At 42.7% G+C, this 23,893-nt stretch overlaps 1 protein-coding gene across 1 annotated transcript in view; it reads left to right on the forward strand.

Moving 5' to 3' along the window:
- caskin1 (CASK interacting protein 1) overlaps nucleotides 1-23,893 on the forward strand; it is a 702,390-nt gene that overhangs the window by 609,796 nt on the left and 68,701 nt on the right. The window contains exons 11-13 of the mRNA XM_060840179.1: nucleotides 8,247-8,345; nucleotides 14,608-14,720; nucleotides 19,937-20,021. Of these exons, the coding sequence (XP_060696162.1) occupies nucleotides 8,247-8,345; nucleotides 14,608-14,720; nucleotides 19,937-20,021 (297 nt within the window). The remainder of the gene's footprint in view (nucleotides 1-8,246; nucleotides 8,346-14,607; nucleotides 14,721-19,936; nucleotides 20,022-23,893) is intronic.

The raw sequence follows: 23,893 nt of genomic DNA on the forward strand, positions 1-23,893 counted from the left end.
GTGGACCATGTTTCTTTTCACTGCATATTGACTGATAACTGATAGAATAAGCTATTTAGAATTCAGTGAGATTGTGGCTGATCTGTGGCCAAACCACATAAGCTGACATTTGCCCTGTATCCCCTTAATAACAGTGAAACACAACGGGGAGCATCCAATCCCTCCACCCTTCCAACTGTCTCACACCACCCAGCCCCCAACTCAGCACTGATTGAGGCAGTCTTGCATCAGTTGATTTGACACAGTGACCCCAGATTACTGTATGATCAGGCAAAGTGGCACCTACTCACTTTATGAACCTTAATTAAGGGGCTTGTTTGAATACTTTCAGCAGATGGGAACTTTAAGACAGGAGCCTTAAGATTGGGAGTAGCCGGCTACATACATGCCAGTACGTCCCGAACTGACTCTTAGGCAGCAACAATATGACTGGCAGTCTAATAATGGAAAAGGGGCTGGGGGTTATTGTGGTACAATGCTAGTGTCCATACCACTGAGCCAGGAGGCCCAGGTTCAAGTCCCACCTGCTCCAAAAGTGTATAATAACATCCATCATGTTTTCGGGATCCTTGAGGGGGAGGGGAGCAGCCCCAATTCATGGTCCACATAGGCACCAATGACATAGGTAGGAAGAGATGGGGATTTGAGGCAGATGTTCAGGAAGCTAGGGTGGAAGCTTAGAGCTAGAAAAAATAGAGATGTTATCTCTGGTTTGTTGCCCGTGCCATGTGCTAGCGAGGCGAGGTATAGGGAGAGAGAGGAGTTGAACACAGAGGGATGGTGCAGGGTGGAGGGTTTTGGATTCCTGGATAAGTGGGGCTCTTTCTGGGGTAGGTAGGACCTCTACAAACAGAATGATCTTCACCTGAACCAGAGGGATACCAATATCCTGTGGGGGGGACATTCGCTAAGGCTATTGGGGTGGGTTTAAACTAATCCAGCAGGTGGATGGGAACCAAAATTGTAGTTCCAGTGTACAGGAGGTTGAGAGTAGTGAAGTCAGAAATAAGGTTTGAGGGCCGCAAGAGTGCACCGGCAAGCAAGAAGTTGGTTTGAAGTGTGTTTCCTTCAATACCAGAAGCATCTGGAATAAGGTGGGTGAACTTGCAGCATGGGTTAGTACCCGGGATTTCGATGTTGTGGCCATTTCAGAGACATGGATAGAGCAGGGACAGGAATGTTTACTGAAGGTTCTGTGAGTTAGATATTTCAGTAAGAACAGAGAAAATGGTAAAAGGGCAGGGGCGCGGGAAGGTGGGCAGCATTGTTAGTCAAGGACAGTGTTACGGTGGCAGAAAGGACGTTTGAGGACTTATCGACTGAGGTAGTTTGGGATGAGATTAGAGACAGGAAATGAGAGGTCACCCTGTTGGGAATTTTCTATAGGCACCCGAATAGTTCCAGAGATGTAGGGGAAATGACAACAAAGATGATTCTCGATAGGAGCGAAAGTGGCAGGGTATTTGTTATGGGGACTTTAACTTTCCAAATATTGACTGAGAATACTATAGTTCAAGTACTTTAGATGGGTCAGTTTTTGTCCAAAGTATGCAAAAGGGTTTCCTGACACAGTATGTAGACAGGTCAACAAGGGGCGAGGCCACATTACTGGGTAATGAACCCTGCCAGGTGTTAGATTTGGAGGTAGGTGAGCATTTTGGTGATAGTGACCACAATTTGGTTATGTTTACTTTAGTGATGGAAAGGGATAGGTATATACCGCAAGGCAAGACTTGTAGCTAGGGGAAAGGCAAGTACGACTCGATTACGCAAGATTTAGGTTGCATAGGATGAGGAAGGGAACTGCAGGGAATGGGCACCATTGAAATGTGTAGCTTTTTCAAGAAATAACTGCTGCGTGTCTTTGATAAGTATGTACCTGTCAGGCAGGGAGGAAGTGGTCGAGAGGGGAGTCATGGTTTGCTAAGGAACTTGAATCTCTTGTCAAGACGAAGAAGGCTTTTGTTAGGATCAGATACATGGGCTCAGTTAGGGCACTTGAGAGTTACAGTTTAGCCAGGAAAAATATAAAGAGAGAGCTAAGAAGAGCCAGGAGGAGACATGGAAATAGGATCCGTTGGCGGATAGGATCCCTAAGGTTTTCTGTGGGGATATCAGGAATAAAAGAATGACTACAGTAAGATTAGGGCCAATCAAGGATAGTAATGCAAAGTTGTGCATGGAGTCAGAGGAGATAGGGGAAGCGCTAAATGAATACTTCTTGTCAGTATTCACACTGGAAAAGGTGATGTTGTCGAGGAGAATATTGTGATACAGGCTACTAGACTAGATGGGATTGAAGTTCACAAGGAGGAGGTGCTGGCAATTATGGAAAGTGTAGCTAAGAATCCTGGGCCAGATGGGAATTATCCTAGGATTCTCTGGGAAGCTAGGGAGGAGATTGCTGAGCCTTTGGCTTTGATCTCAATGTTGTCATTATCTACAGAGTCACACCTGAAGACTGGAGAATAGCAAATGTCGTTCCCTTGTTCAAGAAGAGGAGTAGAGGCAACTCTGGTAATTATAGTCCAGTTAGCCTTACTTTGGTTGTGGGTAAAGTGTTGAAAAGGGTTATAAGAGATAGGATTTATAACATCTAGAAAGGAATTAGCTGATTAGGGATAGTCAACACAGTTTTGTGAAGGGTAGGTTGTGCCTCACAAACCTTATTGAGTTCTCTGAGAAGGTGACCAAACAGGTGGATGAGGGTAAAGCAGTTGACGTGGTGTATGTGGATTTCAGTAAGGTGTTTGTTAATGTTCCCCATTGTAGGCTATTGTACAAAATATGGAGGTATGGGATTGAGGGTGATTTGGTGGTTTGGATCAGCTATCGGCTAGCTGAAAGAAGACAGAGGGTGGAAGTTGATGGGAAATATTCATCCTGGAGTTCACTTACTAATGGTGTACCACAAGAATCTGTTTTGGGTCCACTGTGGTTTGTCATTTTTATAAATGACCTGAATGAGGGCATAGAAGGATGGGTTAGTAAATTTGTGGATGACACTAAGGTTGGTAGAGTTGTGGATAGTAATGAAGGATGTTGTAGGTTACAGAGGGAAATAGAGAAGCTGCAGAGCTGGGCTAAGAAGTGGCAAATGGAGTTTACTGCTGAAAAGTGTTAGGTGATTCACTTTGGAAAGAGTAATAGGATTACAGAGTACTGGGGTAATGGTAAGATTCTTGGTAGTGTAAATGAACAGAGAGATCTCAGTGTCCATGTACATGGATCCTTGAAAGTTGCCAGCCAGGTTGTTAGGTTGGTTAAGAAGACATACGGTGTGTTGGCTTTTATTGGTAGAGGGATTGAGTTTCGGAACCATGAGATTATGCAGCTGTATAAAACTCTGGTGCTGCCGCACTTGGAGAATTGAGTACAGTTCTGGTCACTGCATTATCGGAAGGATGTGGAAGCTTTGGAAAGGGTTCAGAGGGGATTTACTTGGATGTTGCCTGATATGGAGGGAAGGTCTTGCGAGGGAAGGCTGAGGGACTTGAGGCTGTTTTCATTACAGACAAGAAGGTTGAGAGGTGATTTATTTGAAACATATAAGATAATCAGAGGGTTAGTTAGGGTGGACAGTGAGAGCCTTCTTCCTCGGATGGTGATGGCTAGATTGGGTATATAGCTTTAAATTGAGGGGTGATAGATACAGGACAGATGTCAGAGGCAAAAATGTGTTGCTGGTTAAAGCGCAGCAGGTCAGGCAGCATCCAAGGAACAGGAAATTCGACGTTTCGGGCATAAGCCCTTCATCAGGAATGCTTATGCCCGAAACGTCGAATTTCCTGTTCCTTGGATGCTGCCTGACCTGCTGCGCTTTAACCAGCAACACATTTTCAGTTCTGATCTCCAGCATCTGCAGTCCTCACTTTTTACTCGAAGATGTCAGAGATAGTTTCTTTACTCAGAGAGTAATAGGGGCGTGGAATGCAGTGCCTGCAACAGTAGTAGACTCGCCAACATTAAGGGCATTTAAATGGTTATTGGATAGGCATTTGGACGAGAATGGAATAGTGTAGGTTAGATGGGCTTCAGATTGGTTTCTCACATCTCAGATTGGTGCAACATCAAGGCCGAAGGGCCTGTACTGCACTGAATGTTCTATGTTCTATCTCTGAACAAGTTGGTTAACGTATCTTTACTGGGGGCTCCTGCAAAGTACACCTCTCACTCTACAGCCTCAGAACTATACCAATAAATATATCTATGCTTGTTGTAGAATCACAGAATCCCTACAGTGCAGAAAGAGGCCATTTGGCCCTTCAAGTCTGCACTAACTCTCCAAAGGACATCGCATCCAGACCAAGCCCCTCCCGCCATCCTATCCCTAGTCCCTTTACTTTCTGCCTGACATAATCTTTATTGGTAAGTACATAATATTTCCAACAAATTCAATCATGGAAGAAGCAGGTACATTTTAAAGTCTTACAGTGCATCGAGCAGTACATTTGTTTGACAAGCTAAGTGCTGGCACCATTGATCTGAGTAACTCGTATAGCGCAGAAGGAGACTATTCAGCCCATCATATCTGTACTGGCTTCTTGAAAGATCTCCCCAGTCATTCCACTTTCTATGCTGTTTCCCCATAGACTTGAAAATGACAATTATTTATCAAATTTCCTGATGGAAAATTGTTGTTGAATCTGCTGCAATCACTGTATCAAGCAGTACATTCTTCTTCACACCACTTCCCTGCTTAACTATTTTATTCCTTGTGGGGCTATGGTTCTTTTGAAAGCATCTTAAATCTCTGTGTTGTGGTTACTGGCCCTCCTGCTGGTGGAAGCAGTTTCTCCCTATTTACTCCAGCAAAAGCCTTCATAATTTTAGATGCCCCCACTAAATCTCTCTTTAACCCTCTATACCGATCCCCTGCATCTCTGGTCTTGCCATCTCACCAACCCAGTAAAAACCCAGTTGCATTTTCCGTTGTTGCCATGACAATAGGTAACAGCAGGGAATGAATGAGAGAGAGAGAGAGAGACAGACAGCTTTTTTTTTGTTCATTGAAACTGACAAAATTGATTATTAGCTTCATCACGTTTTGACAGACATTACACCATGTAATTAACAGTCGTCAAAGCTGTGAACTATAAAGGGGGGCAGGGTCGCACTCAACAACCCACTCCCTCACCACCCCAGAGCTGATCAGAAAGCACTGCATGCAGCATTTCAATTAGATATAAACTAAAACTCCCTGATGTGTGAATTTGAAATGAAGATACCATCCTTTAATGATCTTCAACATAGCTGGTTTTCCCAAACGGATGTTAAATTATAATCCCATTACATGTCCAGGTGCAGAACCTCACTTGAAGGGATGATATTCCATGAATTCTGAATTACATAAGGAAGATTCAAAGTAGCTCATTAGATCTCTGAACATCTTTTTACATTTTTAAAATGCTCTCTAAAGCATTTGTTATAATGTTGAGTAATTGTAAAATATGCATCTTGGACGAGCTTAGACATCTCCTTTTGAAAATACAATTTGGGATCTTTACAACGAGCACTTCCTCTTCTTTGAACCTATGCTTCCATTGGCTTGAAACATACTTCTTTTGTTTAAAATTTCTCAGTGGGTCTCAGTGGTACATGAGTTGTATCAAGGGGCTTGAGCAATGGGAGGGTTTGAATAGATTACAATGGTCACCTGCCCTTCAGCCTCTGATGCAACTCCATCCCTGAAATACCTCAGGCTAGTGATAAAGCCACCTCAGGAGTAGGTTTATGATTAGAAAAAGATTCAATTAGATTCCCTACACTGTAGAATCAGGCCCTTCGGCCCAACAAGTCCACACTGACCCTCCGAAGAACAACCCACCCAGACCCATTCCCTAACACTACGGGCAATTTAGCTTGACCAATTCACCTGGCCTGCAGGGGGAAACCAGAGCAAATCCACGCAAACACAGGGAGAATGTGCAAACTCCACACAAGGCAGGAATTGAACTTGGGTCCCTGGCACTGTGAGGCAGTAGTGCTAACCACTGAGCCACCATGCCACCCCAGTATAGGCAGACTAATTCAGAAGTAGTAAACATGTGCACAATGTGCTTTATCTAGTCAGCATGCATTCTACATCAGCAGATTAAATTTTTTGATGCTAGTTTGTACATAGAATTGCAAAGCACAATAAAATCAGGGTAAGAGATTGAGAAAACAGTGGGAAAACAACTGACATTCCCCTGCAGTGTTGATTCCTTAATTTTCAGTGTTAATGTTAACATTATCCCTCAACATTTTCTCAAGTTTTGGTCAACAACAATTACAATTCTCAACTCACATGCAATCATGTCAACTGTAGCTTGGTTGCCTCTAAGTTATAATGTTAGTGGTTCTTCATGGTCCACTCCAGAGACTTGAGCACAATTTCGGACTGGTCCTCCAGTGCCACTGCTGAAGGGTACTGCATGATTCAGCTTTTGGAATGGACATTAACCCATGCCCCATCTACCCTCTAAAATGGACATAAAAGATCCCACAACGTTATTTGGTAAGGAAGAGGAGTTACTCTGTGACCTGGGCAATGTTTGTCCATCAACCCGCATTAGAGGACAGATTATCTGCTTGTACTCATTGGTGTTTGTGGGAGGATTTCATTAATTGTAAAGCATTTTGGGAAGTTCTGAGCTGATGAACGCAGCTATATTAATGCAAATGTTAATTACTTCAATTTATTAAATAATGAATGTGATGTGGTTGTATCAAACGTATTTCCCCCAGTTTTAGATCAATGATTTGAATGGTAATTTTACAATAGCTACACACTGTTCCTTCACCTAGCTTCAGCAGAACGCATATTTGAACAGAGGAATTTTGTAAAGCATAATGGTCCATGTGTGATTCAAGATTTTGTCAAATTATGGCTGATTTTAGTGTGTGGATGGAGATTAAGTTATTAATGCAGTGAAGACGTGGTTGGAACTAGTCATTGGATTCCTTGTGCTTTAGAGTTGCTAAACAATCATACATTCCCGACCTACTTGTGAAAATCTCCAAAATGAACCTTTCAAAGTGCTGCAGCAATGTTACTACAATAGAATAAAATGAACTCCAATAGAAGGTTGATTTTTTTGTTATTCAAACAATATAGCTGTCAATGTTTATGGTTTGCATTTGTAAAGCTGTCCTTCAGGGAACACTGTTGTCCTTAAAATGTCGACAATGCGACTATCTCCACAGCTAATGAAACAGTTTTTATTCCATTTTTCCAGGCGATGTACTGTTTCTCCAGGTGATCCAGCAACTGTCAACTCAGTGTCATTGATACCCATTTGCCTTTACCTGTATTCCCCAGCTGATCGCGTGCTCTCTAATCCATTTCCTTGATGATCCAGTTGCTGTAAACCTACACTGTCTGAGATTTTGATCCAGTGGCTCTTTATCATTTTCTGCTGTTAATCTAATAGTATGTGGACATTGGTCAGGCAAACTTTTGACCAAATGGAAACAACACCAGAATCAAAATGAGGAGTTGTGTGAAATATTGTGCACAGTAGCTGATGAACTATCAAAGATGCTTGTGTTCATGTGTGCTATTCTTCCTCATCATCTGTAATTTGTCTGCTTTATGTGTCTCTGTTGTTGTGAAGGATTTGTTTCTCTGGCTTGGAGCCTTCGGCATGCATGTTTCATTTTCTAGGACTCTGGTAGGTCACAAGAATGAAGTCAGACCTCTCACATCATGCCTTACCTTCTTATGATTCCAAAACACCTTCAATGGAGAGAGGAAAGGGAGAATGGCCTATTCCCAGGATATGTCACAAGTGAATGTTTCCCATCATCGTATGATATGATATCACCAACAGCAATGAATTGGGCAAACGTTGAAACCAAATTCTCTCAAAGACTGGGACTTGACGACAACCGTAAAAGCAAATTAGAAAAAAAAATGGTGGGAATAATCATTCACTCGGCCTCACTTATAACTTCTGAATTATAGCTGTGGGGAAATGGCATCAAACATTAGATGATAAGAATTTTAATGTGCTGAATCTGTTTTCTTTGCTCATTTATTTTTGCTGAACTGTACAAAAACAAAATTAGAGATCGGGTGAGCTGCTGGGTCTCATATCAAACCAACCCCCTTTCACTCTGTGCCATGGACAGATAGAGCAAGATCTTGCCTTAGTATTGTTAACACACCACAACTTAATCTGAAATGTGAAAAGGAATGGAAGAGAGAGAAAGTTTTTTTAAAAAAAAATAGCACATTCAAAATGTGACTGACATTCCTGCAGGTTCCCGTGGTTCTGAGTCGAGTCCTTCCCATCTGTCTCCAGTGCAACCAGTCACGACCGCGCCTGAGGAGATCTGGGTGCTACGGAAGCCATTTGCAGGTAGATTCGGTGAAAGCGTCTCCAGCCACATTTCATTTCTGCTTCAGCAATGAATTCTGGGAGCCTCACTACATCTGCTGCTGTAGCCCCAAGAGAAAGCATTGTTTTTTTGTCCCCAGAAGTTCTCAGCAATGCTTTGGCCAAGATTTATCCTCACTCAATACTTTAAAAGATTGGTCAGATTGCTGCTATGTTTCCAATATTACAAAATGGCCACACTATAAAAAAATGTAATTTATGATTCACAGAATGACATTTTGAGGTTGGAAAAGGCACTATATAAATACAGATGTACCTTTTATTCCTTTGGCACTTATTGTCCACTTTGCTGGTGGTCACCACATTCTCTGATAACCAAGTGTAGCTTCATTTCTTTAATTGCAGCATCCAAATTGCCCTTGAACATTACAGATTGTATTACTATCCTGTAAAGCCCAGAATATTTCAGGCCTGTCAGCAGGAGATGCCAATCATGCCATACCATCCTTCAAAGGTAGGATGTACTCCAAATCCTGGCCTGCAACATGCTATGGGAACCCTGTCCCAAGCATGAATTCATTCAATTTAATTTGATGCCAATTGGGTTAATGCTTGGCTCAAATCAACCCAGTCAACCAGCCACACATGAATAACTCATGTATCACAAAGACTGAAGCCAACTCACCACTTTGGTAGATACGTCTAGGAATCAAAGTCTCACGTCCTGCGAATTTCCTCATTGTGTTGATGTCAATGTAATGTCAAATGTAACCTAACCTTCTGCTGTTCAGGTTAGTGCAGGACAGAACATACAGCAAATGACCTGCTCAATTTTGGATTCTGCCCAAGAATGTGGGACCAATTGAATACCTCTCAATATTGACATGATGGGCCAAATGGCCTCCCTTCTGCATTGGCTCATCCCCTGAAGTTGGATTTTAGTTTGAAATATTTGGCCGAGTGTTTGTCATATTTTCACAAAACTGTTGCCAAGTCGGGGTGGCTGCAAGGTATGGGTGTGACAAACAAAAATATTTTCTGCTACATTTAATTAAGGCATGGAATCAGACACTTGCAAACTACTTGATTTCATTAGAAAGGGGCGAACAGCTCCAGAGAGAAAAATCACGTCGAAGTACTGTTATTGTACAAAACCATCACAAGCAATAATCTCTCTTATATTCTCGTGTCTTTGGGTTTCATGAATTCTACCCAGCGATGTCTCCTGTTTCTGTTATCTGTCATTTGTCCTTTTGTCACCTCCTTAAGTGCCATCCGGCCCCAGTAAATTCTGTAGATGAGTGCATCCTAATTTTGAGTCTGGGTTAGGTTTGATGATATCATGTGACCTCAGTGCTGGAAAAAAAACGCCCAAAGTGCTTCTTTTAATTGACGCATATATGCGTGCAAAAGGATTAGACAAAATCAAAATGAGAGGGGCAATTTTCCTTGCCTTGCTCAGTATGGAATGCCACCATGATGGGAGAACCAAACTTAATGCCTGCTTTACAGAGGTTCACTTTGCCTTCACTTTTCTGTGTGACTTGACAGAAACTGCCAAGGGAGCACGAGAAAGAAGGTAAGTGGATAGTTCCCTCATTCGCTCACTATGAAAGGCTTTAAGACAAAAATAATGTTACCGTCCATGGACCTCCCATCCACAGGTATCATAACCTCCTTCCCCACAAAGCTCAGCCTCATTCTGTAATGGTACCTGCAGATTTCATCTCCCTGGTGATCGATGAGCAGCTCATCGACAGAATGTTAATGAAGCCAGGCTACAAAAAGAGAAGACTGGTTTTCACATCTCACCCGGCCTGAAAATCCTTGGGGTCATAGATATGAAGCTATGCTAATCATAGACAAAACCCACAGCCACAAATAAAATGCTGCAGGGTCCAAAACCAGACAGTGCGATTTTAGTCACGATGTGTCTACAGATGGATATGAAATCCTTTTGTTACCTGACTTCTTATCTTACCCAGTTTCCCTCAAATTACTGCATTTTGCAGCCAAGCAGAATCATCCAGTTCCAAATTGTAGCTTTTATTAACACCTCATAAATTAGCCTGTGCTTCAAGTACCAGTGTGTGAGGACTAAAACACTTACAAATATATTACAAAGACATACCCCTGTACTTCCTTCTGTGCAGGGGTTTTGGGAAATCTCTTAATATTCACAGATAATACATGTCCAAATTCAGAGTGAATAATATCAAAGTTAAAGATGTTTGAGATTTCTGAGGTTGAATTTAAATATAAGGAAATAAACATCACATAGAGCTTCAGTTCTTGAATTGCACATGGTATTCTGGATTGACTTGCAGCTGTATAATTTATCAGAGTCAACACTTTATGTTCTTAGAGCACACATAATATAAGGCATTTCTGAGGAGTGGTATCCATTGGATAATGAGCTATATAAATAAGGTGATATTACAGCAGATAATCAAAAGCTTGGCTAGAGTTATGTTTTAAAGAGTGTCCTGATTATGGAGAGAGAGCTAGATGAGATAGAGATGGAATTGCAGAGCTTAGGACCTCAGTAGCTGTGGGTGCAGCCCCCAGTGTCAACGTAATTAAACAAGGGGGTGTTCAGGAGGCCTGAACTGGATGAGCGCAGATATCTTAGAGGGTTCTGAGGCTGGAGGAGATTGCAGTCTGGGAATGGTGAGGCCAAGGAGAGATTTGGAAACAAAGATGAGAGTTTATAAATCGAAGCATTTCTTAATGTGTAGGTCACTAAAAGGGTTGCATGGTGGCTCTGTGGTTAGCACTGCTGCCTCATAACACCAGGGACCCAGGTGGAGTTTGCACATTCTTCTGTGTCTGCGTGGGTTTCCTCCCACAATCGAAAGATGTGCAGGTCAGATGAATTGGCCATGCTAAATTGCACATAGTGTTAGGTGCATTAGTCAGCGGTAAATATAGGGTAGGGGAATGGGTCTGGGTGGGTTACTCTTCGGAGGGTTGGTGTGGAATTATTGAGCCGAAGGTCCTGTTTCCATACTGTAGGGATTCTAATCTAAAACATGGGAATGCTAGGAAAATGTGCAACAGAATTCAGAATGAATACAAGGGAGGTTAAAGCCAGGATTGGGCCACTCTAATTGCAATGTTTTAAAAATACACAGGCTTTTAAAAAAAAAGTGGTCTGCTCAAGCATGCAAACCTTTAAAGAGATTAAATTAGCTCATTTTGAGGCAAGCTATTAACACAATTCACTGAATGTACTTAAAATGTACAGAGTAGATTTTAAATTTTACATAACACTAGCACTTAAAGGCTCTGTGACTGGAGCCTGTTACTTACACAAAAAGTCCTGTCACAACCTACTCCTGAAAGTCGATATATATGTGAAAGATAATGAATTGGTTCAGCTTCTTAAATGTACTGACAAGGTGTGAATGTAACAGCTCCTAGTCTGTGCCTGTTTTCACTGCTTGTTAATTCCTCACAGAGAGATGTCCTGCCTTAATTACTGAAGTAATGTCTGTGGCAAGACTGTTGTATTTGGCTTCATTCTATGGGTGGATGGGGAGGGTGCATTGAAAACAATTTCACACAATGGCAGATGTGCCAGCCATGATACAGCTGCGGCACTGAACAGCAAGCACAGAACCAGCCTCCACTATATTGTAGGCCTGTGTTTTCAGGACAAGGTAGGAAACTGGTTCTCTATGTTCAAAAGCTTTCTGAAATTTCTAGTTGGATAAATTCCTGGATTTATCACCACATGCTCCTGCTTCCAATGGTCACTTCCCCATTAGTCACCTGGCACATCCATCTATATTTCCGTCCTCCTTCCCATACTATTCGGAATATAATCACTCTCTGAAGTTGCCAAAGGAATTACTATCCCACATTGTGAATGGGGATTGGCTAAATCTGGGATAATGCGGAAAGACTGGAAATGCTGGGATCATTCCTCTTGAGACCTGCAGATGAATCCAGGAATATTAATGTGAGAGAGGCCTTCACATGATGAGGGGGCTGGACTGATAGGGAGTAATAAAGAAGAAATGATTTTCTCTGGCAGGTGGTTAGTAAGCAGAGGACACTTTTAGAGATAATCAATGAAAGACCAGTGGGGAGATTTATTTTCGCAGAGTTAATATAATCAGGTATGCATCACATGAAAGGGAGGTGAGCACAGATTCTATAGCATATTTCCAAAGGGAAGTGGATCAGTGGTTGAAGGAGAAACATTTGAAGAGCTCTGAGGGAAGAGGAGAGGAGAGTAGGACAGGGTGGTTTACAAGGAGCCAGCATGGGCACAGTGGAAACTGTGGCATCTTTCTGTACAGTTTCACATTGTTTCTCATTGAGGTACAGCGTGATGCAGATTAAAAATATCCTGTTCGTCAATGGGCTGCAAAAGCATTGCGAAACCAACCAAAGACTGAGAATCGATATCCTTGGAGGATTTGTTTTTGTTTCAATATCAAGATTTGCAAGTTGTATGAAGTACCTCAGAGATCTCAAAAGGTTGGAGCTAATGGGGGAACACAGTCAGAAGCAGAAAACATCCCACCTAGAAATGGCTGTCTGTGTTTCAGGAAGTGATCCTGAAGCAATAAATAAGTGATCGGCTCTGATTTGAATTTCCACACCTTGGGGGACCATGGCTTTAACTCCCGAGGCCATTAGCTCCGAAATGTGCTGCTTTCATCTCTCCCTCTCTCTGTTGCTCACATTTTAAGATGCTCCTTAAAGCTACCTCAGTGGCCAAGCACATGAGAACAGTTACCGTTTACCCCTTCCGACCAGCACGCACTGATAGCTAGGGGATCAATCCACTCTCAGTGACAGATGCCAGGCAAGTGATGGTGTGCAGACTCATTCAGTTACATTCTGCTTAGCACCCAGTGGAACACGGACTGAAGGGGCAACCTATCTCACTGCACCCACTCTGAGCAGATTTGCCCCTAGTTAACAGACAGTTGTCATAGCTTCTGCAGTGATTGGAACGAGGTGATAAGAACATAAGACATAGGAGCAGAAATTAGGTCATTTAGCCCATCAAGTATGCTCCACCATTCAATCATGGCTGATAAGTTTCTCAACCCCATTCTCCCATGTTCTCCCTGTAACCCTTGATCCCTTTGATACTCAAGATCCTATCTATCTCTTAAATATACTCAATGACCTGGCCTCCACAGCCTTCTGTGGCAATGAATTCCACAGATTTACCACTCTCTGGCTGAGGAAGTTTCTCCTTATCTCTGTTCTAAAAAGTTGTTCCTTTACTCTAAGGCTATGCCCTCAGGTCCTAGCCTCCTCTACCAATGGAAACTTCTTCCCAAAATCTGTTCTGTCCAGGCCATTCTGTATGTTTCAATTAGATTCCTCCCCTCATCCTTCTAAACTCCATCAACAAACATTCCTCATATGCTGAACTTTTCATTCCTGGGACCATTCTCCTGGACTTCCTCTGAACCCACGCCAGTGCCAGTACATCCTTCCTGAGGTATGGGGCCCCAAACTGTGAGCAATACTCCAAATGTGGTCTGACCAGAGCACTATATAGCCTCAGAAGTAAAGTCCTGCTTTTTTATTCAAGTCCTCTCATATAAATGCCATCATTGCATTTGCCTTCCTATCTACCAACTCAACCTGCAAGTTTACCTTGAAAGAATCCTGGACTAGAACTCCCAAGTCTCTTTGCACTTCAGGCTTCTGTGGCAATGAATTCCATAGATTCACCACTCTCTGGCTGAGGTCAGCCAGGTGGTCCTTGTAGAATGAGTTCCCTGGTTGGGGCTGTTAACCTGGTCCAATCAGGGAGTCCTGGCTGACAGATAGAAACAAGAGAGTCAGAGGTTCTGTTCACTCTGAGAGCTGGCTCTGAGGGAGATGGATCAGGGTCAAGGGCTCTCCATGTGTAAATAAAGGGTGACTTGATGATGGAATACTGGCCTCTTTGGAGTTATTTCAGGTTCCAGTCACTCTCTCTGTGTACATGGTATCCATTCACTGGCAGATTCTATGGAGTCCAGTCAAAGGAAAATATCAACACCATGACCTGGCTTTTCCTGTCCGCTCCGTACATGCTCCATTATCCAGGACAGTTGCAAGTATGGGATTCTCGAAAGAGGGCAGTTAGGTCAGAGATTGGTGCACCTGTTTTGGGAATCAGGGAGAGTGGGATCAGACTGGGAAAACACTTACCGCAGCAATCGTGTACCAAAAGCTGTTGTTTCCCACTGGTACACTTGTGTGTTTCTGACAAGCAGCAGCATTAAGCAGCACCCTGAACCCGGCTCTGATCTTTTTGTTGCAGGTGGGGACCGCAGCAGTGCAGGGAGCACAGGAAGCGTGGCCAGCGTTCGGAGCTCAGGAAGTGGACAGAGTGCAGGAGGCACCGCTACAGCCTCGGCTCCCGAAGGGAGTAAGGTACTTTGAAGTTTCCACTGGAGATCTTACTTCAGTAGATAAACTACTTTCCATACCAGTGATCAGAGGCCATGGACGTTACATGGAGGAAATAGTTAAAGTGAAGGAATATGATGTGACTGTCATGTATTCATGGACTACTATCCTATGACGTGCTCTTTCAGAAGTGGCATGTATTCCTCATTGTATTCTCGCTCACCGAGTGCCAGAATGAGGTTCTGTATGTGGGACACAGCCACGTACAAAACGCTGGAGGCTGAAAATCTGAAATAACAAACAGCAGATGCTGGAGAAACTCAGCAGGACCTGTGGAGAGAAAGCAGAGTTAACGTCTTGATACCAGTGACCCTTCTCTAGACAGTCACCGAATGGACCTACTGAGTTTCTCCAACAACTGCACCACAGTTTCTTACATCCTACAGGCTTTGGTTATTTCATTCACCTTATGATTCGCAACAATAAATGTCCAAATTGATTTTTATAAGTTTGTTCACGGGGTGCAGGCATCACTGGCTAGGTCAGCATTTATTGTCCAGTCATTGTCATTGAATGAACCCACATTGTTGTGGTTCTAGAGTCACATTGGTAAGAATGGCAGATTCCCTTTGCTAAAGGGAACAAGATGGGTTTTTAATAACAATTAACAGTGTTTCTATGGTTACCATTGGACTAGCTTTTTATTGAATTTGCCCTGCCACGATGGGATTTGAACCAATATCGCCACATGTAGGAAATGAGGGTCCTAGATTGCTAGTCCACTAACATCACCAGTGCACCACAACCTCTGCCTCCCTTCCAAACTTACCCAGGCTCCAGCTCACTCTCTGCTCTGCCCTTAACCAGCCATGCTCAGACAGGGTTGTCATGACAACTAATCCCGAAGACCTTGATCAGAATCAGCCAGGGAAAGCTGCTGTTGGGTCACTATGGCCGGGTTTCCCATAGGAGCTGAAATCTTGGGGTCAAGAGCTCAAAGGTAGCTGTGACCATTGAGAGACACCAAGTGCATTATAACAGCCGCGCCCTTGCCCTAGCAGGCAACTCACTGAGCAGTCGCTATGGGCTCACAATGGGGAAAGGTTTGGGAAGCACTGTGCTACTTGCTGTTGGCATTTGTGTTTGAGCTCATCAAGCAAGGCCAGCCCTGAGCCTGTCCTGTGACAGGTCAGATTGATTCTGGAATGAACCCTCAGTGCCTATAATGCTGTATGCAACACGCACATGAACCCATAGTTATTTCCTTCATCCTTTCATACCTCTCCTGCTGCCTGTTTGGCCATGCCCGCCATTATGGGTTTTGTTGTGAGTCATTTTCTCTATGACAACCTGGGCTGATTACCTTATGTGATGGAGGTGGGGACACCTCAGCAGCTCTCTACAGTGTGACCAAGATAAAATACTCTGTAGCTTGGGGACTAGGAGCTCAGAAGCTTGGAGGTTGGAAACACTGCAACACTGCAGTAGAAACAAAGCCAGAGATCTATATCCCTACACTTTCTCTATCGCGGTTAATGAATAATCATCCTTTGATCAGTAAGCTGATGAGTTGCCAATCTGGACATGATTGCCTCAATTTTGGAAGCTTTAAGATACCAATTAAAAACTCATTATCCAATTGGTGGGGGGTCTGTGCTGGCAACCAATAGAAATATAGTGATTGGGGAATAGATTAAAAAGAAACAGGAGATTCAGAATAAAAAAAATAGAAATTTAGTGATGATTTATCAATCTCCTGCCTGCAGTATATAATAGGAATAGGCCAACAATTGAAGATGACTTCATTTCATATTTAACTGCCTCTGAATACCATTATGATTACTGACATAGCTACACAATCTGGGGCTATTGTGGCATAAATGGTAGTGTCCTTATGTCTGAGCCAAAAAATTGGGTTGAAGTCCCACCTGCTCCAAAAGTGGTAATAATTCTTTTGAACAGGTTGGTTGAAAAAATAGCCATATGATCTGAAATACATGGAGTTTCAATTCTATAAATTATAGATATTCCTTTCCCAGAGCGAGTTTATCTTCTAGACTGATCAGACAAATTGCAATGTGACTCAATTAAGGTCACAGAAACTATACACATTGTCACTGTCGTTACCTGTGTTGCTATTTAAAATAGACTGTCCCTCAGAGGCTGCCTGTGTCCCTAACTTGAAGCTAGAAGGCCCAGGTTGAAGACCCACCAGCTGCAGAGGTATGTCATAAACAGGTTGATTCGAAAGTATGTAGACTGGACCCTTTAATTAAAACCCTCTCCAACTGCTTGATGTTAACAGTAGTATGGATGATTTGCCAGGTTTTTGTAATGTTTTGATCACCACTCACAGACAACTTAACAGGAATGTGGATGAGCCTTTAAGGGAAATTAATGTACATTAAGGCTTAAAATGTGCTGCCCCCTTATAAAATCTTCATTCTGACCACAAACTTCATCAATGCTTCTGCCTTCCCAAACTAAGGGAGCCTTAAAATATCTTCTTATTTGGCAGCGTGGAAGCAGAATGTTTATTTAGAGAGTGACATAAACATTAGATTGCACGAAAGTTTGGTTAGATTGCATGATGACCCCGCCCCCCCCCCCAGTCAGTACCATCGAGGAAGACAGCAAGCAAATATTGTATCGTGTAGTCTGCTCTTCTAAATAGTTGGGATGTGCAGGCCAGTGCGAAACGTGCTACTGCAAGGCTTGAGACTCATTGATAGTGGTGGTGGTGGTGGTGGTGGAGGGTAGGGTTGGAGCACTGGGGTAGTGTGGAGACAGCTCCATGCAAGACTCAGTGCTGGCCGAATAGCATCCTGCCCCATTTAGAGAGGAACCAGCCTCAGTCCTTAACATCTAAAAGCTGCTGCAATTCTCTTGGAGATGTTTGGCTTCAAGGTTCAGGGCAGCAATGGAGCTGCACTGATTATCAAAAGTAGCTCCATACAGTCATCAGCTCCTTGGCTTATGACCATCAACTTAACAATGTCCCCACTTTAAAACGATTGTAATTTTAACCATCCAATACATGAATGTTTCCTGTACTTACGAATGGCTACTTTAAATTGTGCTGCAACTTGTGTACAAACCAACTCGCAAGTGGGCTCGAGAACAGAACTCATTCACCACTCAGGGACTGCCTGTATTATCAGCCAAATGTTTGTCACCTCCTATTGCATAGTCACGGCATAATAAACACTCCAGAAGCAGAAGATTGGGAAATAAGATGTTGTGAATGTATTGTTGGGTTCCTAATCAGACCTGGAGCAAAACTCCAGAAACATGAGCTGAAAATCACACTGTCACAGCTGAGGAAAATCTAAATACAATTAATAAATCTGGAATAAAATGTGAGCCTCAGTAATAGTAATCAGGAAACTACCAGATTATTGTAAAAACCCATTTGGTTCCCTGATCTGTTTCAGAGGTGGAAACCTGTCATCCTTACCCTGTCTGGTCTACATGTGACTCTAGACCCACAGCAATGTGGTTTACTCACTGAAATAACCTCGCAAGCTACTCAGTTCAAGGGCAGTTACGGATGGACAGCAATTGCTAGACTTGCTAAACATTCTCAAAGGTGTAAAGGAGTAGTCAGTGGGTTATATATTGTAAGGGGCAAGGCATAACAGAGACCAATTTTTAGTACATTGGCTTTTGTGACAAATCGACCATTTATTAGGTCATGTTTACCATCCCCAGGTAGCAGTTATTGCTCATCTTGTGTTTATAAGAAGAAAAAATATAGGCACAGGAAGAGAACATTTCAGCGTGTTCCACGATTCAGTACAATATTCCACTGCAGAAAATGTGTTGCTGGAAAAGTGCAGCAGATCAGGCAGCATCCAAGGAGCAGGAGAATTGACATTTCGGGCATGAGCCCTTCTTCCGGAATGAGGAAGAAGGGCTCATGCCCGAAACGTCGATTATCCTGCTCCTTGGATGCTGCCTGACCTGCTGTGCTTTTCCTACAACATATTTTCAGCTCTGATCTCCAGCATCTGCAGTCCTCACTTTCTTCTAGAATATTCCACTGCAACCTAACTTTCCTATCCAATTCCCATATTCCTTGATTTCCTTCATGAACAACGATCTCAGTCTTGATTGTACCCAATAACTGAACATCCACAGCTTTCTGTGGGAGAGAATTCCAAAGATTCACAACCTTTCTGAGTGAAGAAATTTCTCCTTAGCTCAGTCTAAAAGGCTGATTTATCCTGAAACACTGCATTCTAGACTCTCCAGGAAGGAAAAGCAGCCCCTCAGCACCTACCTTGTAAAACCCTCCCAGGATCTCATATGTTTGCATGAGATCACCTCTCATCATTTTAAGTACCAGCACAGGCCCCTCCCATTCAATCTCTCCTCATAGAATAGTGGTCTCATTGCAAGAATCAACATCGTGAATCTTTGACGCATTCTCTCTGAGGCAAGTATTGAGTATACTGCACAGTACTGAAGATGTGGTCTCACCAAAGATCTACATTGCGTTATTTTCTAGAGCTAAATAGTCCTTGATTTCACAACAATGAACTGGACTCCCATGGACACCAACGCACATAAGGATGGTAGGTTTTGGATCCCTGAGGATATGAATGAACCAGATGGATTTTCACTCCAGTCTGACAACAGGATCACTTTTGTGATTGAATGTCCAAACTTCCCATGGTGAGATTTGAACTGCTATGCTCTGGGATGCCTGGCCTGTAGCATAATCATTGAGCAAATGTACCAACATATTATATATCAATACAACTTCATCACCTTTTACAATCCCTTATACATGTGCAACTTCCTAATCCAAAGCTATTGCCTTTTTGTAAACGGTAACTTTCATTTACCCTCCATATGCTTTCTGATGCTACAGACTAAACATGTAACCACCTGAGAGAATGTCTGTGACTTTAAGGAGAAAGGGGATTTAGCACACGGAAGGCAATTCACTCACCAGGAGCTGTCTCTGTGTCGCGCAACCTAGAGCTATCCCTTAAATAGCAACCAAACTGAAGGGAAGCTGTTTTTGCAGACATTGTGACAGAATGGGAACACGCTGAAGTGCCCTGAGCTGTTGTAACCACAACTGTTTCTGAAAGAAACCTGCCGCCCATCCTCGGCTGTGTCTCTTCAACCTGGAAAGATTCTTTTTATTAAGATGCCAACAATCATTGTTGATGCCGTCGGTGGCTCTGCCAGAACAAACCTGAGCTGTTGTCTTTTTATAAATGTTACAGTTACTACAAACAGTGCTAACTCCGAAGGGATCCGCACCAGAGACTGCAGGAGGTGAAGGAGTCACCAAGTCAGAGCAGCCTGCAGGTAGGCCTTGAGCTTTGGGCCTTTTCAGTAAAGTGCAAGTGAAACTGTTCGCTGCATCATTTAAAATGTCTTCAGTGGGGACACAAAGTGGGAAATGAGTGAACAACTTGCAGCATGTTATTTGTGTTCCATTCCATTTATGAGGAGACTGACAGATTGGTGAGTATATACGCTGCAAGGAATGGACTCAGATGTTACTGTTTATACATGAGCTCTGATGTGGTAACATAATATAATTGAGCAATTTATGATAAGACATTACATTGATGAGATTTATTGTGTATTACTGGGAGATTTAATTTGTCACAAAGATAACTTTAATCGCTTTTAAAAATTAATGTATTTAATTCATGCTGCGGTAAATGGGTGCCTGAACTTCTTACTGCTGCATGCCAATTCCTCCTCCCCTCTCCTCTAAGATGAGGATAATTTCACCAGCCACCTGATGTGTGACTTGACATGATGGAATATATGCATTGATTTTGGGAATAATTCCAGTTCGATTAATAAGGTAAATAAGCTGCATTTGCTTTTCTCTCTTTTTACTGCTTCAGAAAGTGGGAGCTATTTCATAAGCAACTCACATGTCCTCGCACCTTTCTTCATGTGGTAGTGTTGACCAGTTACTTCACCTGGAGAGGCATTGCGGTGATCATTGTACTGCCTTGCCACAAGAGATGCTGGATACCAGATTATTTAACTAACACCACCACTGTCTGCACCCTGCAGCCAGTGATATACTGCCCAACTGTTCCCAATCACAAGTTATTGCTCAAGCAAAGCTTGACTCTAGTAACTCCTGCTGGAAGGTGCACACTGCAAGTGCATGGGGCTATGAGAATGGAGTGGTAATGTCACTGGATAGTCTGTAACTAATGTTCTGGAGATACAGGTTCAAATCCCACTTTGGCAGCTGGTGGTAATAGAATTAAATTAATATTAAATCTAGAATTAAAATCTGTAATAGAATCATTAAACTCACCTTCATCATTGTTAAAACTCAACTGAGGGACACTTGTCATCTTGACCTCGCCTGGATTTGACTTGAGATTCTAGGTCCACAGCACTGTGGTTGACTCTTAACCATCTTTTGAAATGGTGCGAAGACCCTATTCCATTCAAGGGCAATTAGGGATGAACAATAAATGCTGAACTTGCCAGAAATGCCTACATGTCATGAAAGAATGAATGCAAGTACAGGCAGGCATGGAGGCCTTATCATTCATCTCAGAAATTCACCAAACGTCCTTAGACAGCACCTTCCAACCCCTGACCACTTCCATCTAGAGGGACAAGGGCAGCAGGTATTGGAAAACCACCATCTGCAAGTTTCCCTCCAAGCCACTCACCACCCTGACTTGGAAATATACTGCTGTTCCTTCACAGATGTTGGGTCAAAATCCTGGAATTCCCTCCCTATTGCATTATGGGTCAACCCACACCAAGTGGACTACAATGATTCAAGAAGACAGCTCACCACCACCTTCTCAAGGGCAATTAAGGATGGGCTGTCAATGCGGGCCAACCAGTAATGGCCAAGTCCCACAAATGAATTGTAAAAAGTCTCAGATGTGTGCATTTGGATGATGTGCCAATGGGCAGCTCTTATCAATGGAAATGTACACGCACTTTCATCATTCCAGCTGATTGATCATGCTGGATAAGTCAGTCCCTCGAGTGAATAGATTGATAGACCAGAAATTTTATTTTTGAAGATTGGTCAGCCAGAGAACATGGTTTACGCAATGGTGCCAATGTACTTTAAAATAAAAAAACATAAGTTTATTCCACAGTGAAATAAATAAAACAAAGCTCTGTATGTGTGACAACCTGTAAAGATTGTATCATAAGCATAAAAAAAAGTTTTAACCCTTATCCCCAGCAATGTTCTTTACAGATACTCAACCCCTGTTAGGTAAGATGCTTACCGTCTCTCTCTAATTTCTTACTTAACTGACGAGATTGTAACATTATCTCTTGGTGATTTTCTGTACATTCACCAGATGTGGTTGGTTCTGTATCTCCCCAAGACACACATTCTCACTGAACTCTAGGGGAAACCCTTAGTGCATTTTCCAGTTACATTGACTGCTTTGCAGCTGCTGACCGGCATATGCGGTGGTATCGTTTTCTTCTGAGCTCAATCTTCTAGCCACTGATCTCTTTCTTTTCTGATTTGTAAAAGTTCAAGTTAGTAAGTTTGCAGATGACACCAAAATTGGAGGTGTAGTGGACAGTGAAGAGGGCTGAAAATGTGTTGCTGGTTAAAGCGCAGCAGGTCAGGCAGCATCCAAGGAACAGGAAATTCGATGTTTCGGGCATAAGCCCTTCATCAGGAAGGGCTTATGCCCGAAACGTCGAATTTCCTGTTCCTTGGATGCTGCCTGACCTGCTGTGCTTTAACCAGCAACACATTTTCAGCTCTGATCTCCAGCATCTGCAGACCTCATATTTTACACTTAGTGAAGAGGGCTACCTCAGATTACAACAGGATCTGCACCAGATGGGCCAGTGGGCTGAGAAGTGGCAGATGGAGTTTAATTCAAATAAATGCGAGGTGCTGCATTTTGGGAAAGCAAATCTTAGCAGGACTTATACACTTAATGGTAAGGTTCTAGGGAGTGTTGCTGAACAAAGAGACCCTGGAGTGCAGGTTCATAGCTCCTTGAAAGTGGAGTCGCAGGTAGATAGGGTAGTGAAGAAGGCGTTTGGTATGCTTTCCTTTATTGGTCAGAGATTGAGTACAGGAGTTGGGAGGTCATCTTGTGGCTGTACAGGACATTGGTTAGGCCACTGTTGGAATATTGAGTACAATTCTAGTCTCCTTCCTATCGGAAAGATGTTGTGAAACTTGAAAGGGTTCAGAAAAGATTTACAAGGATGTTGCGAGAGTTGGAGGATCTGAGCTACAGGGAGAGGCTGAACAGGCTGGGGCTGTTTTCCCTGAAGCATCGGAGGCTGAAGGGTGACCTTATAGAGGTTTACAAAATTATGAGGGGCATGGATAGGATAAATAGACAAAGTCTTTTCCCTGGGTTCAGGGAGTCCAGAACTAGAGGGCATAAGTTTAGGGTGAGAGGGGAAAGATATAAAAGAGACGTAAGGGGCAACTTTTTCACACAGAGGGTGGTACATGTATGGAATGAGCTGCCAGAGGATGTGGTGGAGGCTGGTACAATTGCAACATTTAAGAGGCTCTGGATGGGTATGTGAATAGGAAGGGTTTGGAGGGATATGGGCTGGGTGCTGGCAGGTGGGACTAGATTGGGTTGGGATATTTGGCCAGCATGGACGGGTTGGACCGAAGGGTCTGTTTCCCTACTGTACATCTCTATGACTCTATGACTCTAACTTGGTTCAACTTAGTCTGACCAGGTAGCTTGTCTAGTTATTTAGCCTAAGTTGCATGATTTATTGAAAACGCTGTCTTCACCAAATTCTGAAAGAAATTGTTTCTGGCCCTTTATAAAATTTTCAGAGAACTAAACATCAAAAATCCATTTCTGTCTAAATACAAGTTCCCCCAAAATAATAACACTCTATTATAAACGTTCATCACAAAATTAAAACGATATCTTTAAAAGGCATTTTGATTTTTGATTAAAATTTTCTCATTACTATTTGCAGTTTACTTTAAATGCGATAATATGTTTACATTAACCACACAATGATATTCTATGCATGTTCATGTTGTTTGGCTCAATATTTGCTCTTAAATTCACATCCACCACAGTATTATCTCTTTTTGCTACACCACAAATGTCTCTTGAAATATTGTAACATTCAGAGTTATGGGTTAACTGCTGTAAAGTGGGACTAGTGCAGATTTAGAGTAGTTCTGAAAAGCAGGCCTAAGTGAGCCAAAGGGTTTC

This window comes from Hemiscyllium ocellatum, chromosome 20 (assembly GCF_020745735.1).
Source record: "Hemiscyllium ocellatum isolate sHemOce1 chromosome 20, sHemOce1.pat.X.cur, whole genome shotgun sequence".
NCBI classification, from domain to species: domain Eukaryota; kingdom Metazoa; phylum Chordata; class Chondrichthyes; order Orectolobiformes; family Hemiscylliidae; genus Hemiscyllium; species Hemiscyllium ocellatum.